Raw genomic sequence first — 13,910 nt, 5'->3', positions numbered from 1 at the left:
CCCTCCTCCCGTGCAGGGGCTGTAGCTATAATGGGAACAGGCCTTTGGGGAGAGCCACCCGGCCGTCTGGCCAGAGACCTTCCTGCCTATGAGTCTAGACTGAGCCGCAGGGAGCTCACCTGTGTTCAGGTGAGGAGCCATGGACTACTCATGGCAGTCAGAGGTGGGCAGGGGTTCTGCTCAGAGCATTTCAGCCCAAAGAGGAACCAGGCCTGACTAGAGGGTGCCCAGGGTGAGAAGGGCCTAGAAGTCCTATCCCGAGTGGGAGAACAGCCTGCGGTGACTCAGGAGCTACCATAACGCCACCCAAGTGCCTCCAGGGCTGCTCTGAGCTGGAGGCTTAATCTGTGTGGCCCCAGAGGGTAGAACTGGGGAAACCCCCATAGCAGGGAAGAATGAAGGAGCATTTCCCAATGGTACAGGGGCTACCCTGTAAGAAGTGACTTTGTAGTCACTGAAGACCAAAAAGCAGAAGTTTGATGGATATCCAGAAGTTTGATGGTCGCCTAGAAGGGGCTACTGCAGAAGCAGGAGCTGGATTGAGTGGTTTTTGGCCTCAGACCACCCAGGGCCTGGGATCTGAGGCCAGGGTTCCAGTCTTAGCTCAGACGCGACTGAACTGCATGTTCTCAGGCAAAGCCCTGGGACTCTTTAGGCCTAGTTTCCTGCTCTGCACAAAAGGAGTGATGTTATGAGCTACCAGCTGCTGAGGCCATGAGGCCCAGCAGAGGAGAGCTGTGAAGTCTGTGCTGACCCAGCAAGACCGTGCGCTGATGCCACCCCAGGACTCCGCATCTGCTTGTCCTGCCCATCTCCTTCTTCAGGTGGGAAAAGAGAGAGGGCCCGAGGGCCTGTTTTCATTCTCCCCCCACCCCCGCCCCCAGCTGCCAGAGACCTGGAAAGAGTAACCGCATCTGTGTACCAGGCACTGTGCTGTCTCCTTTGACATTCTCGCCAACCTGTGCAGAGGTTGCTATGGCAACACCCACTATAAAGAAGCTGACACTGTGAAGCTAGAAAGTGGCCCAGCTGGGATTTGGACCAGGCCATAGCCACGCTTGGCATTCTAACCGTGTCTCACCGGCTTGGCACAAAGCACGCGGGGCTGGGAGCCGGGAGGCCTGGGTCCCGAGCCCAGATGCTCCACCTCCCTAAGCCCAGTTTCCTTATCTGAACAGTGAGGGGAATATTCTCCCTCCAGCCCAACAAGGGGAAATAAAAGGGAATCTGACACCACCGGTGGCTCTGCAGGTGGAGGGAAGGACAGGGGGCGGAGGAGCGGTCCCTGGTGGCTCACCTTCAGGTCCCGGTGCACCACCCCCATCTGGTGGCAGTGCAGCACGGCCTCCAGGATCTGCTGGATACAATGACTGGGGAGAGAAAGGCAGGCGTCACCAGGTGAAGACGGCTCCCCCTGGGAAGCTGGCAGGTGAGATGCCCTGCCAGGCCACATGGGGAACTCACCTGGCATCAGCCTCGCTGTAATACTCCCGGGCCACGATGTCCTCGAACAGCTCCCCGCCGGTGACCCTGGGGACACAGGCACCGTCACCCTCCCACAGAGGCCCCAGGTGCCGCCTCTGCTGGAAGAGTCTCCAGGGAGCTAAGGGCGGGGCCTGGGGGCTTCAGAACCTCAGCCCCAAAGGGAGGGACTCACAGGGATGTCCCCTGCTGCACCCCCCTCCTGGCTTCCAGCCCACCCTTCCACTCACTGCCCTCCCTCCCACTCCTGGCTCTTCCCCCACCAAGCCCAGGTGGGAGCTAGGGTGGGGCCCTCAGAACACATCACTAGGATTCATTAGGTTCCTAGAAGCCCAAGGGCCGGGTCTTGATTTTGTTGTTCAATAGACTTTATTTTTAGAGTAGAGTTAGGTTCCCAGCAAAGCTGAGAGGAAGACACAGAGGTTTCCCACACATCGCTGTCCCTGCCACATGCACAGTCTCCCCCATTATCAACATCTCAAGGGCTGTTGGGGTTTTTTACAAATGAGACCAGTGTCATCACAGAGCCGCTGCCAGCCCGGGAACCACCAGGCCTCTCATTTAATTATGGTTTTTCACTCAGTCGACTGGCATTCAAAACTTTAACATTATTCCAAAAGGGAACTTTCTATCGCCGGTAGCCACAAATAGAGACAAAGCTAATGTGCTGGCGTTTCAGGATCACCAACTTGCAGCCACTTCTAGGAAAGTCTATCAGGAGAGGGAGTCCAGCCCAGTCTGGGGGCATTTGGGACCCAGAGAAGTCCTCCCTGCTCGGGCCGCCCTGATGTGCCCTGTACATCCCAGGATGGGCCCAAACTCACAGGTCGAAGATCAGGTAATGGTGCCCTTCCTCGGAGATGCTGTCGTGGAGCCGGACTGTGGGAGGAGCCAAGGCAGCCGGTTACAGGAGAGCACACTGCTCCCTACCCCTGCCCTCCCTCATCCTTCCGGCAACAACACTGCTTTTTCTTAGTCACTGAGCACAATGAGGTATGAGGTGCTTTGACAAATGCGGGTGAACAGGGGCTCCCTCACTTCAGGCACTGCCAAGAGGGCCTGGGCTTAAGGACAACAGATCCCCCCCCCTTTTTTTTTAAATATAATATATTTTGATTGATTTCGGAGAAGAAGGGAGAGGGAGAGAGATATAGAAACATCAATAATGAGAGAGAATCATTGACTGGCTGCCTCCTGCACACCCCAAACGGAGGATCAAGCCCACAACTCTGCATGTACCCTGACTGGGAATCAAATCGTGAGCTCCTGGTTCATAGGTCGACACACTCAACTGCTGAGCCACACTGGCTGGGCCAGACCCCTTTTTTTGGTCAAAGTTCGGTTTCCTCCACGCCCCACCTCTCCGTTTCCTTTCTGGGCAGACAAGCATCACGGAATGATCCTGTAGCTCCAATCTCTGCCACTTGCTGGCTGTGTGCCTTTGGGCAAGTTGCTACACCTTTCTGAGCCTCTCGTTCTTTGCCTGGACAATGGGAATGAGACTCTTGGACTTGGAAGCATACAGTCGGTGCTCACTCAGCGCTGGCCCTGGCCAAGTGAATATCCCCAATCTGCTTCCAGGTCTGAGCAGATAATAGAGTATGTGGAGGCGGCAGTGACAGCAGTCCCCGAGTTCTGGCATGCTGAAAAACTGTCCTCCCTTCATACCTCATTGACCAAGAACAGAGCCAGGCTCCCAGGAGCCCAGAGCTCCCGAAAATAACCCCTGAGCTTCTGAAACAAGGGGCCCGAGGCCTGGGGCTGACTCGGGGGCCTGCACCCTGCCAGCCAAGCGCAGGTTCTCCCCGGACAGGTTCACACCCTCCCCTGCGCCACAACCTAGAAATGGGCGCCGAGCGGGTGCGGGTGCGGGTGCGGGCCGGAGGATTATGATGTACCGCACGACGGGAAGTTACACAGCTGTGAGGATCACGCGGAGGCTGTCTATTCACTCGTTCGGAATCAGCTCTCAATTATGTTGTTTGGTGAAGAGCAAAATGCAAAACTGTGTGCGTTGTCCTTTTCTCAAGGATGCATTTAAGCTTGTATATGTCATAAGTCTCCCTGGAGGAGATGGAGATGTGGGCATGGGGTGCCTTGGGGAGGGGAATTGGAGGAACAAGGGTCATGGATAGGTGAGAATTACTGTTCACTGTGAACCCTAATGCCATTGGAATTTTTGCCACGTGCATGGATTTCTGACTCAATACTGAATCCCCTACATTCTTTATGGCTCTCATATCTGCACATAAAAGTTTGGAGAAACAGGCATCAAATACCCCAGACTGGGTGCCTACTCCGGGGAAAGGGGAGATGGGGACCAGAGACGGAGGAGGAGGAAAGGGACACAAGATTAAATTTTAAAAATGTTTAATTCTTAAATGATGATATATGTTTATAAATAATGCCTGAAAGATGTTTTAAATCTATTTCAAAGCAAAGCTAAAAAGCAGGTTGCCTCCGAGGACATATAATATAATCCTGTTTTGATTTTTTAATCAACATTTTATTATAAAAATTTTAAATGTATAGTCAAGTGGACACCCATGTGCCCACCACCTGGGTTCTACCATTAATGTTTCCTTATACGTGCCTAACTACATTTATATCCCTTCCTCCATCCATTCACTGATTTTAATTTTTGAATGCACGTCAAAGCAAACGCAGGCTTCATTTTTAGAAGGTAGATGTGTTTTGAACTGAGCATTCTGCATTTTTTTGTGTGCAGACTATAGCAACCCTGCACTGAGGCTCTGCCCGGTGCCCCTCGGTAAGACGGGGCAGCCACCTGCCGCTGCTGGGAAGGCGGCCTGCTCACAGCACACAGCTGCCTTTCCTTTCTGGAGAGCTGCCCACTGCTGAGGGAGCCACCTTGCCCAGCAGGTGACCTGCAGCTTCCAGCCAATGACTGAGGACCGTGAGGAGGCAAGGTCGCTGCAAAGGTCCAGTCTCCTTGCCTTAAGGAGGGACAACTCCAAGATGGAACTTATGCTCCAGAGGCCTCCCCACTGCACCCCTCACCTGGGATTAAGTCAGTTAGACTTGACCTCAGGCCATTCCTTCCCCTTCTCCTTCCTGCTCCCCCATCCCCATCCCTTACAGGTCTCCGCTGGGAGTACAAGTACCTAAATCCCTGCCTCAGGCTCTGCTTCAAGGAAACCCGACCCAGGGAGAGTTGTATAGGTGTCCTTGAGAGGTACAGGCATTAGCTATCATGTGGAAGCATAATCATACAGTCTTAGCCCTAGATGCTGAGGTTATAGGAGATACTTTTAAAATTATTTGTCTTCTCACTTATGGACAATAAACTTGCATTGTTAGTGTATCAGGGCCAAGGGTGGGAAAAGACCCTTTTCACCCTGGCCAGTGTGCTCAGTGGTTAGAGTGTCAGCTCGCACACCAAAGGGTTTCCGGTTCGATTCCCAGTCAAGGGCATGTACCTAAGTTTCGGGTTCCATCCCTGGCCCCGTCAAGGCGAGAGACAACCAATTGATGTGCCTCTCTCACATCAATGTTTCTCTTTCTCTCTCCCCCCCTTCCTCCCTCCCCTCCCTCCTCTCCACTCTCTCTAAAAATCAATGGAAAAAATATCCTCAAGTGAGGATTAACAACCAAAAAAAAAGACCCTTTTCTCTCCCACCTTCCTCTGGGTAGACCAGAATCACCTGGGAATCTTTTTAAAATCCTGATTTCTGGGCCTCATCCGGAATGAGGCCCAGAAATCAGGATTTTAAAAAGATTCCCAGGTGATTCTAATGTGCAGCCAAGGTTGAGAACCACTGGGTAGACTCTCAGCGATAGACTCCTTCCTACCTCCTCTGCTCCAGCAGGTGGGAGAGGTTTTGACTTCCCTTTCCTGAGCGTGAGAAGCTCTAAGAAGTCAAGTTGCAACCAGAACCATCTCAGAAAGGCCTTCTGGGGTCTGCCCCAGCAGCCATTTGCGGGGAGCTCCAAAGAGATGGGGTTCCAGGTCCACCCTCTCACTAGGAGCCTCAGCCCCTTGAGAGAGGGTCCTTGGGGTTCAAGGGAACGGACAGAACTGGATGGGGGTGTTGTTTCTGAAGAGCTGACTTCAGCTCAGACGGTGCCTTTGTGCTGATTGTAAAAGGCTGCCCCTCTGAGCAGCCAGGCGAGCAATGGAGGCTGGACTCCAGCCCGATCCAGGGAGAACTCTGGAGTCAGCTTCGGTCCCTGGGGGGTGGCCGACACCGCTCGGAGCCCAGCAGACAGGGCCTCTTCTCTCACTGCTGTTCTCACATACAAAACCTCCCCTCCAACTCCCCTCCCATCGGTAGAGGCCTCCCTGACGACAAGCTCAGCCCAGCGCCCAGGAGGACAGCGGAACCCAAGGACCACGGGCTACATGACAGGCCCACCCCCAGTGCGGAGATCGGCATGTCTGTGCCCAGTGAATTATGCTGTCACTTTTTTGAATTTTTAAAACATTGTCATAGAACAAACATTCTGTAACCTAGTTTTCATTTATGTGGCTGAACTCACGAATCTCTGACATTCCTGTTATAGTTCTAACAGTTATCATTTTTCTCTTAGAAGTTGAAGGGAAGTACTTTTCCCCCTATCCACACGCCCCCCCTTGACAGCACACCCTTGCAGTCCACTTGGGACGCTAAATAGAATGATTGAGAGGGGCCCTAGAGTCAGACTTGCTGGGTTCACCTCCCAGCAACACCTCTTACAAGCTGTGTAACTTCAGGTGAATTCCATAACCTCTCTGAGCCTCCTCTCCTAACAGCAAGGGAGCTGGCAAGGTACTCAACACAGTGCCTGGCATCCCAAATGACCTGCTAACCCTCAGGGTGTCCCCTGCTCCTTGGGGTGGCCTTCTGGGGTCTGCAGGTGGTAATGATACAGGGAGCTACAGTCTGTCAGCCCCAGGACCCATACTTACTGCTCCCCATTATAGCTGGGAATGAGAGGGAGATGGGGTGCAAATCGGAGGAGGCAGCATTGACCTGAGACAGCAGCAATGAAGTAGCAAAACACATACGCGCGCGTACACACACACACTCACACCTCCTTTAGAGGAACTGTGGGATGTTGTAGTCGGAGGGCACTCACAACCTCCTCCGAGATACCGTTGGGGAGTTGGAGCATGGGAGGGCGCCACACAGCGAGGCCAGGAGCAGACCAGGGGCCAGAGTCCAATCAGAGTTCCTCCCACCAGCCGCCAGCTGCCCCTCTCTGGTTCTGGTGCTGGAGCCTCCACGGCTGCTGCTGTTTGTGCGGCCCTGCTCCCCTTCCCAGGCCCAGGGAAGGGGAGGTGCTTTCTGGGTATAAATAGCAGATGGAGATGCTTCTCTCCAGCAGAAGAGTTAACCCTTGGGGCCCTGGGCACAGAGAAACGCTTCCCTGGAGGGAGAAGATGTGGTGGCTGTCAGAGTGGGAATAGTCCTTAGAGGGCACCGAGGCCTTGCTCCTCAGGGTGTGGTCTGGGAACCAGCAGCCTTGGCATTGCCACAGAGCACATTAGAAATGCTAAGCCTTGGGCCCCAGCCAGATCCAGATCTGCCGAACCAGAATCTACTTGTTAACACAATGCTCAGGTGGTTCCGACAGCACTCTCCTTGTGAAGGTGGGAGAAAGTGGCTCAGAGAGGGTAGTGGCCCTACCCAAGGTCACACAGCCATTTCCTGCAGAACTATATCTAGAATCTGTACTTCTTCCCCTCAGGACTCCGAACCCTGATGGGCAGGGACACAGCCCCTCAGACTGTGCAGGGGTGGGGAGGCGAGTCCGGCCTGCCCTGGGCCCCGCCCCTCCACACAACCTGCATGCATTCTATCTCTGGGCAGGGGCCACCTTGCCGCTTGCCTTGAAGGGGCAGGCCAGCCACAGGGCCAGGTAGGTGGGCAGGACCACCGTGCCAGGCTGACTCAGCATGGGGGTGGGTTAGGGAAGTGGGCTGCACTGGCCAAGGCCAAGCTCGGCCTATTTTTGTCTCTCTCGAGAGATGAAAGGCTTCGGGAGTTTTCCTGAAACAGCTTTTCTGAAGGAGGCTGCCGGCAGCGTGGGCTGCGAGGAAGGGCCCCTTCTTCACCTTCCCCCCAACCAAGCTGGTCTCTGAAGAATGTGGAAACCATCAAAGACACCCCCTTTTCCCATCTCCCTTGCCGCCATCCCCAGAAAAGAGAGCAGCTGCCTCCTCACCCCATCAGCAAAAAAAAAACAACACACACACACACACACCAAGATGGGCAGGGGAGCAGGGCCAAGCCCCACCCTGCCCCCCTCACTTGTCCCTCAAGAACTTACCGATGTTGGGGTGCTTCAGCAGGCGGCAGATGCGGGCTTCGCGCTCCAGCTTCTGATGGTCTGAAACAGGGATAGATAGACGCCCAGGTGAGTCCCAGGTGAGGAGGAACCTCCACCCTCTCCATGTCTCCCTCCTACAGCCTTTTATGATCACCATCTCCCAGGGCAGCCCCGGGCCCTTTCAGGCACAGCTCTGGGTTATCCGGGCAGTGAGAGAGAGGCCGGGTTGCAATGATGCAGAAGTCCCTTCCCTTCTGTGGGCCTCAGGCCCCAGGGCCTCAAAGGAAGAGCATCCTTGAGCCCCTCCCTGTATTAGACCCAAACTCCATGAAGCCAGGCCAGGCTTCTGCTGCCCCTCCTCCAACGCTGCCCATCACACTATGCTCCCGTCAGACGAATCGCTGAAGTTCCCTTCTCTGGGCACATCCTGCTCAGTCCTCTCACTTTGGGGCCCTCACACAGCGATTCTCTCGGCTTGGAACACTCCCCCTCAACCTCCCACTGGTCCTTCACTGGCCATCACTCACTCCTACCCGCCCTTAATGTCGCCCTCTCCTGGCAGCCTGCCCTGATTGCTAGGCTGGTGGGCCCCTCCTCTGTGCTCTCAGGGCCCCTGGATAGCACATCTCACTCTTTCTCGTTGATATCTCTACTCTTGAGTACGGAGACTTGGTCTCTGTTGTACCCCTGCTCAAAAAATAACTGAATAAAAAAACAAATGATGAAATGAGTGAACCTTTTTGAGGGAGTGGGTATTCTCAGCAGAAGAGCTGTATTAATTTGCAGAAGACACCTCCTGTGCAGAGGACACAGAGCCCCCCCAAAAAATGCAGGGTAGAACTTGTATGTGGCTGAGCCAGAGCTCTCACACCTGCCTTCCAGGACTTTTGTCCAAACCCCCTGGGTCTCCCCCACTCACCTGGGAGAGAGGCCTGGTTCAGGATCTGCCCCCTGAGGCTGCTGGGCAAGTCATACCCCATTCAGTCCTCCCAACAACCTGGCCGTGGGCATCACTGACCCCACTTTACAGATGAGGAAACTGCAGCCCAAGAAGCCGGGGCCTCATCAGTGGCAGAACTGGGACTGGAAATGTATTTTCTAATTCCTTTCCTGGTGCTTTACACACAATTCGGTCGTTAATGCCTTAATTAAAAAAACAACACCAATAAAACGGAGCCAATTACAAATGTAGAATATTTACCATGTGCTAGGCACTGTGCAGAGAGCTTTATATGCTTGTCAAGCCCTCACTGCAACCCTTTGAGGGGTATAATTACCATTCTGCCTTTTAAGAGGAAGAAACAGAGGTTCATAGAGGTAAGTACCTGCCCAAAGTCACACCCGTGGTGAGCAGTGGAGCCATGTGTTGTACCCGGGCAGCCAGACTCTAGGAGTGAGCTTTAAAGCCCTGTGCTATACTGTTCTCCACGCCCTGACAAATCTCCACCACCTCTGCCTGCCCCCCATTCTCAAAGGGGAAAATCGAGCCCCACGGGAGGGTTCTCACAAAGATACTCAGAGGTGGAGCCAGGACTAGAACCCTGGTCTCCCAAGGGCCTCTTCAGAGCAGGTAAGCACCAGGGAGGGTGATGAGGATGGAGCCCCAGCCCTTGCCCCCTGGCAGCCAGCCCCCCTTTCCCCCTCCCTCCATGAGAACAATCACTGGCCATCCTCCAAGGGCTGCAGAAGCCAAGATCAATACTGAAATGTGGCTTTTCCATCAGCAAAGCAATTAAATCCAATCAAGTTTTCATAGAGTGTAAGCTCAACTCCCCAGCTAACGACCAGCTGCAGGCTAAGGAGGGGAGGTGGACCCAGGGGCATCGCCCTAACTCCCCTTCCCTCCCAGTCTCCTTCTTTACCCTTTAGGGTGAGGGAAGGGCAATGCCAAGGCAAAGGAGGGGAATCCCCATCTACCGAGGAAGGCTGGGCCCACCCCTTGCTCCATACCCTGTCCCTTCATCCCTCCATCTCCAGCAGAGCCAGAAATCAGGCAGGTCAAAGTTGGGCCTATCATAGGGGGCTGGGGGCCTTCTGGCTCAGGCTACACATGGGGAGGGGCAAATTCAGAATTCCGGTGTTTCCTCCATGTGAGCTTAGCCAGGAACAGAATTATACCCAGGAATGGAAGAAGAAACTGTTGGCCATGCAGCTAACTTGTGCCTGGTTACCAGACCTCACTGCAGGAAATGCTAGGGACTAATTGTTTTTATAAATCTTGTAATCATCTTGTGTGTAGGACAGTTACACTGCATTGCCACTTGCTAAAAGCATTAACTTGAATAGAAACATACATATTGCACAATAATTTTTGTAACTCTGTTTGAAAATGTTCTCATTTTCTAATACTATATAGAAAACCTCAAGAAATGTAGGGATTGTATTTCTCTTGACCTCTGAGGCCTCATTCTGTTATGTAGATGGGGAAACTGAAGCACGGTGATAAAGAAGCAGTCACTTTATCAAACTCACTCAGCTAGATGGTCCAGCCTTATTAGAACTCAGAGCTCTGAGAATCCACTCCTGGACACACCCTCTAACCCTAATCTGTCAAAAGTCCTTAGCGGCCAAGGAGCTCTTATCTATATATATAAAAGCCAAGCGACCGGAATGACTGGAATGACCAGAACCCAGAACAACTGGTTGCTATGACATGCACTGTGGCCAGCCAACCGGCCTGATCAGGGCTGGAGCAGGCTGGCCAACCTCCTGTGGCCCCCCTCCCCCCTCACTGTCCTGGCCCCAATTGGCCTTGATCAGGGCAGGCCAGCCGGACCCCACCCATGCACAAATTTGTGCACCAGGCCTCTAGTTAAAATATAAAATAGATCCTGTCATTGCCAGGCTTCAAACTCCCCAACAGCTTCCTAATGTCCTTATAATACAGTCCAAACTCCTCACTACAGCCAACAAGACCCTGCTGGGTCCTGCCTCATCTTGGCCTTGAAGTTCCAGCCACCTTGGTCTCCTTTTGAGCCTCAGGCACACCAAACCCTTCCCACCTCAGGGCCTTTGCACTTGCTGTGCCCTCTGCCTGGAATGCTCATATCCTGGGCCTTCTCGTGGCTGCATCCTTCTTTTTTTCTGAGTGTCCCTCCTGCCCCATCACTTCCCCATTACCTTGTCTTATTTTCTTCACAACACTCGTCGCTTCCTGAGATTGCCCAGCTTATCTGTCTGTGTTTAATGCTCTTTTCGGTCCCCCTTCCTGAAAACAGGTGCCATGAGAGCAAGAGCTTGTCCGTCAGTCACTACCGCGTTCCCAGGGCTTAGAGCCCAGCTGGCCGAAGATCCCAGAGCTAAGAATTGGCCGAACTCGGACCTCAATGCATGTTCACAAAGACTACACCATCTTGCCTCCCATTCGAATAATTAATTCATTGCTAAATCCACTCACCCAGCTCAGTAGAGCCCCATGATGGTGAGAGGTCTGAGGGAAGCAAGTCTGCAGCCCTGGAAGGGTCGCCCCCCAATGACCTCAACATGCCTTGTGAACCTTCCCCCTCCCTCCCAGGGGGCAGACCTCCAGAATGTTGGGGTTGTGGGGACCAGCTCTGCCCAGAGCTCAGCAGGCAGGGGTGGGTGGGGGTAGGTTACGGGGGCGAGCAGGGTGCGGTGGGACAGAGCAGAGGTGGGGGCGGGGGGCTGCGGGGATACAATCAGGCAGCTCCAGGCTCTCTGCCTGCAGAGGGGCAGGTTCTTGCTGAGGTGGGCTCCAGGGGTAGATGGGCTCCAGAGGCAGGTGGGTGGCGGGATTGGGACCAGAGGCACGGGCAACAGGAGAGAAAATAGGCCTCCGAGTCTGGGACAGGAAGTGTCCCACCCTCCATGGGCCTCAGCAGGGCTCCCAATCCTGGGAGGTTGGAGAAATCATTCCGAGGACTGAGTGCCAGGTAGGGTGGGAGGAAGATGAGGAGGACAGGAGAGATGCTCCCTCACGTGGGCCTGCAGCTCTGGGGCAGCTGAATGAGCGCAGGCCCTGCTTCCCACCCCATGTCCGGAGGCTGGTCACCAGGGAGCTGACAAGTGGCCCCTCAGTGCCAGGGTGGACAGTGAGGCCTATGGAGGTCGCTGTACCCAGGCCAGTCACCTCTGGCTGCACCAGCCGGGCCCACGTGCCCAGCCATGGTAATGAGCTCTTTCTGGGTGTGCCCGGCGAGCTGGGGCTGGAAAGCACACAGAGCCCCTGGCAGGGACTTCGCCGAGCAGATACTCGCTGACAGGGTTTTGTCAACGCGGGGCCCGGGCCTCACCTACTGAATCCAAGTCCGGGGGTGGAACCGCCCAGGGCAGCTGCAATTTTATAAAGGCTCCCAGGGGATTTGGCAGGGAGCCGGACAGGCAACATTTTTACTTCTCATTTCATGTCTATATGGTTTCTTGGAATTGTCTATCCTATGAGCATTTTATTGAAAAAAACTAGTTTAAAAATACATACAACAAATATCTCCTGGGTTTTGGAACCGCTGGATAGAAGAGGCTGCCCCAGTGAAGGGGAAGCCATAGCTCCATGGGGGTCGGACAGACACCCCAGGTGGGCACAGTCCCCCGCCGGGAGCTGCCAAGGAGAAGCTTAGCGTGCATTGCCAAATAGTCTCAAACCGTTGCCCACCCCAGGCACCTTGAGTAGCAAACAAAGAAACCAGCAAAAAGGAGCCCTGCTCTCCTCCCGCTGGGGAGAAAGCATTGGCAGCTGGCAGGCTCCTTTGGAAAGATTCCCCCAAGAACATCCCCACTCCCACCCTCCATGCTCCCCCAGGCCTGGGCCACCTTCCTCCCAGGAGGTCAAAGGTTCAACAAATCAAAAGAAGGGGCATGGCAGTTACTGCCTGGCACAGCCCATTGCATACACTGTCCAGGAATGCTTAGTCACCTTCTGAAAAAGAGGCAATTTCTCTTTATTCTCCCCCATACACGTGTGTGTGTGTGTGTGTGTGTGTGTGTGTGTGTGTGTGTGTTGAACCCACTCAAGACCTCCAGCATCCATGAAGGACCTTGGTTCCTGACCCTCCCTTGTTTCGAGGCAACGTCAACCTGTCACCCCAAGTCATAACTCTGGTCCTGCCTCCACTATTTTTCAGGGGTTGGGACAGCTCCCTTGATTGTCAGAGACACAAAACACAGAGGGCACCAGGCTGCCACTAGTCACCCAGCAACAGCAAGGCCAGTTCCACGATCTGGACAGGAGGCAGCGCTCTGGCTGGCCCTCCTGCCTATCCTGCCCCCCCCCCCCCCTCCCCCGGCTCTGGCTACAGACCTTTCGTCCGACAGGTCTCTCCCTTCCTTCCACATGGGCTTTCATGCTGACCATGTGCCACCAGGGGCCCTGGGCTTTCAAAGATTGCCGCCCACCCCACCCCCAGCCTCTTCTCCCTGCAGGACACTGGTTTGCCTATAGAAGAGCTTGGTAACTAGGAGAAAGTGCTGGGCTCCCAACCACACTGAGTCGGAGAGATGAAAAGCAGCAACACGAGGTCTAACACGGGGCCTGCTGGAAGGCCTGCGGGGGACTGCGGGAACATCCTGATCCAGACTCCATGAGCCCCACACCTGCTGGGCCCCAGCCCAGACACAGTGGCCGCCTGCACCAGGCAAACAGCTGGACTATGCCAGCCCTAACACAGCACACGGTGTCTCCCCACCACACAAGCCATGGGCTGCACAGCCCACACCTGCACCGTGCCACCCGCCAGAATTCCCTCCACCACCCAGTGATCCCCCCCAGGTAGCTGTTGAGACCAGGGATGGAATCTTTGAAGGGAACCCTCACCAACACCCAACACCCTGACCATGGCCACCACCATGACTGCCCTAGTCACCTGCTACAGTGAAGAAGCAAGACTTCTAGGCAGGCTCCCCAAGTTTTACCGTCCACGTGAGTCGCCCGGATGTGCCGTTAAAATGCAGACTCTGATTGCTTAAGTCTGGAATCAAGAATTTGCATTTTTAACAATCTCCTAGTGATGATGCTGCTGCTGGTCTAGGATCGCTTCCAAATTAGAATTACCTGGGGATCTTTCCCAGGTCACACATCCCAAGCTAATTTAATCACGACCCCTGGGAGTGCCCAGGCATCAGGAGTGTTTGAAACTCTCCAGGAGATTCCATGGTGAGCACAGGTTTGGAAGCCACTGTCCCAGGGAGCATCAGGGACC

The 13,910-nt window shown here is 54.3% G+C and overlaps 1 protein-coding gene across 3 annotated transcripts in view; it reads right to left on the bottom strand.

Annotated features, from left to right (window-relative positions):
• CAMK2A (calcium/calmodulin dependent protein kinase II alpha) overlaps positions 1–13,910 on the bottom strand; it is a 60,430-nt gene that overhangs the window by 31,483 nt on the left and 15,037 nt on the right. For all 3 annotated transcript variants that reach the window (XM_070414601.1, XM_070414602.1, XM_070414603.1), the window contains exons 3-6: positions 7,756–7,815; positions 2,307–2,361; positions 1,465–1,530; positions 1,298–1,370 (exon numbers count right to left, since the gene is read on the bottom strand). In XM_070414601.1, the coding sequence (XP_070270702.1) occupies positions 1,298–1,370; positions 1,465–1,530; positions 2,307–2,361; positions 7,756–7,815 (254 nt within the window). The remainder of the gene's footprint in view (positions 1–1,297; positions 1,371–1,464; positions 1,531–2,306; positions 2,362–7,755; positions 7,816–13,910) is intronic.

Source organism: Myotis yumanensis, unplaced genomic scaffold (genome assembly GCF_028538775.1).
Source record: "Myotis yumanensis isolate MYYU_CA2020_CCGP unplaced genomic scaffold, mMyoYum1.0.hap1 SCAF_5, whole genome shotgun sequence".
Taxonomy (NCBI): Eukaryota; Metazoa; Chordata; class Mammalia; order Chiroptera; family Vespertilionidae; genus Myotis; species Myotis yumanensis.
The sequence above is the reverse complement of the archived record's forward strand: the minus strand, read 5'-3'. Positions and strand labels throughout refer to the sequence as shown.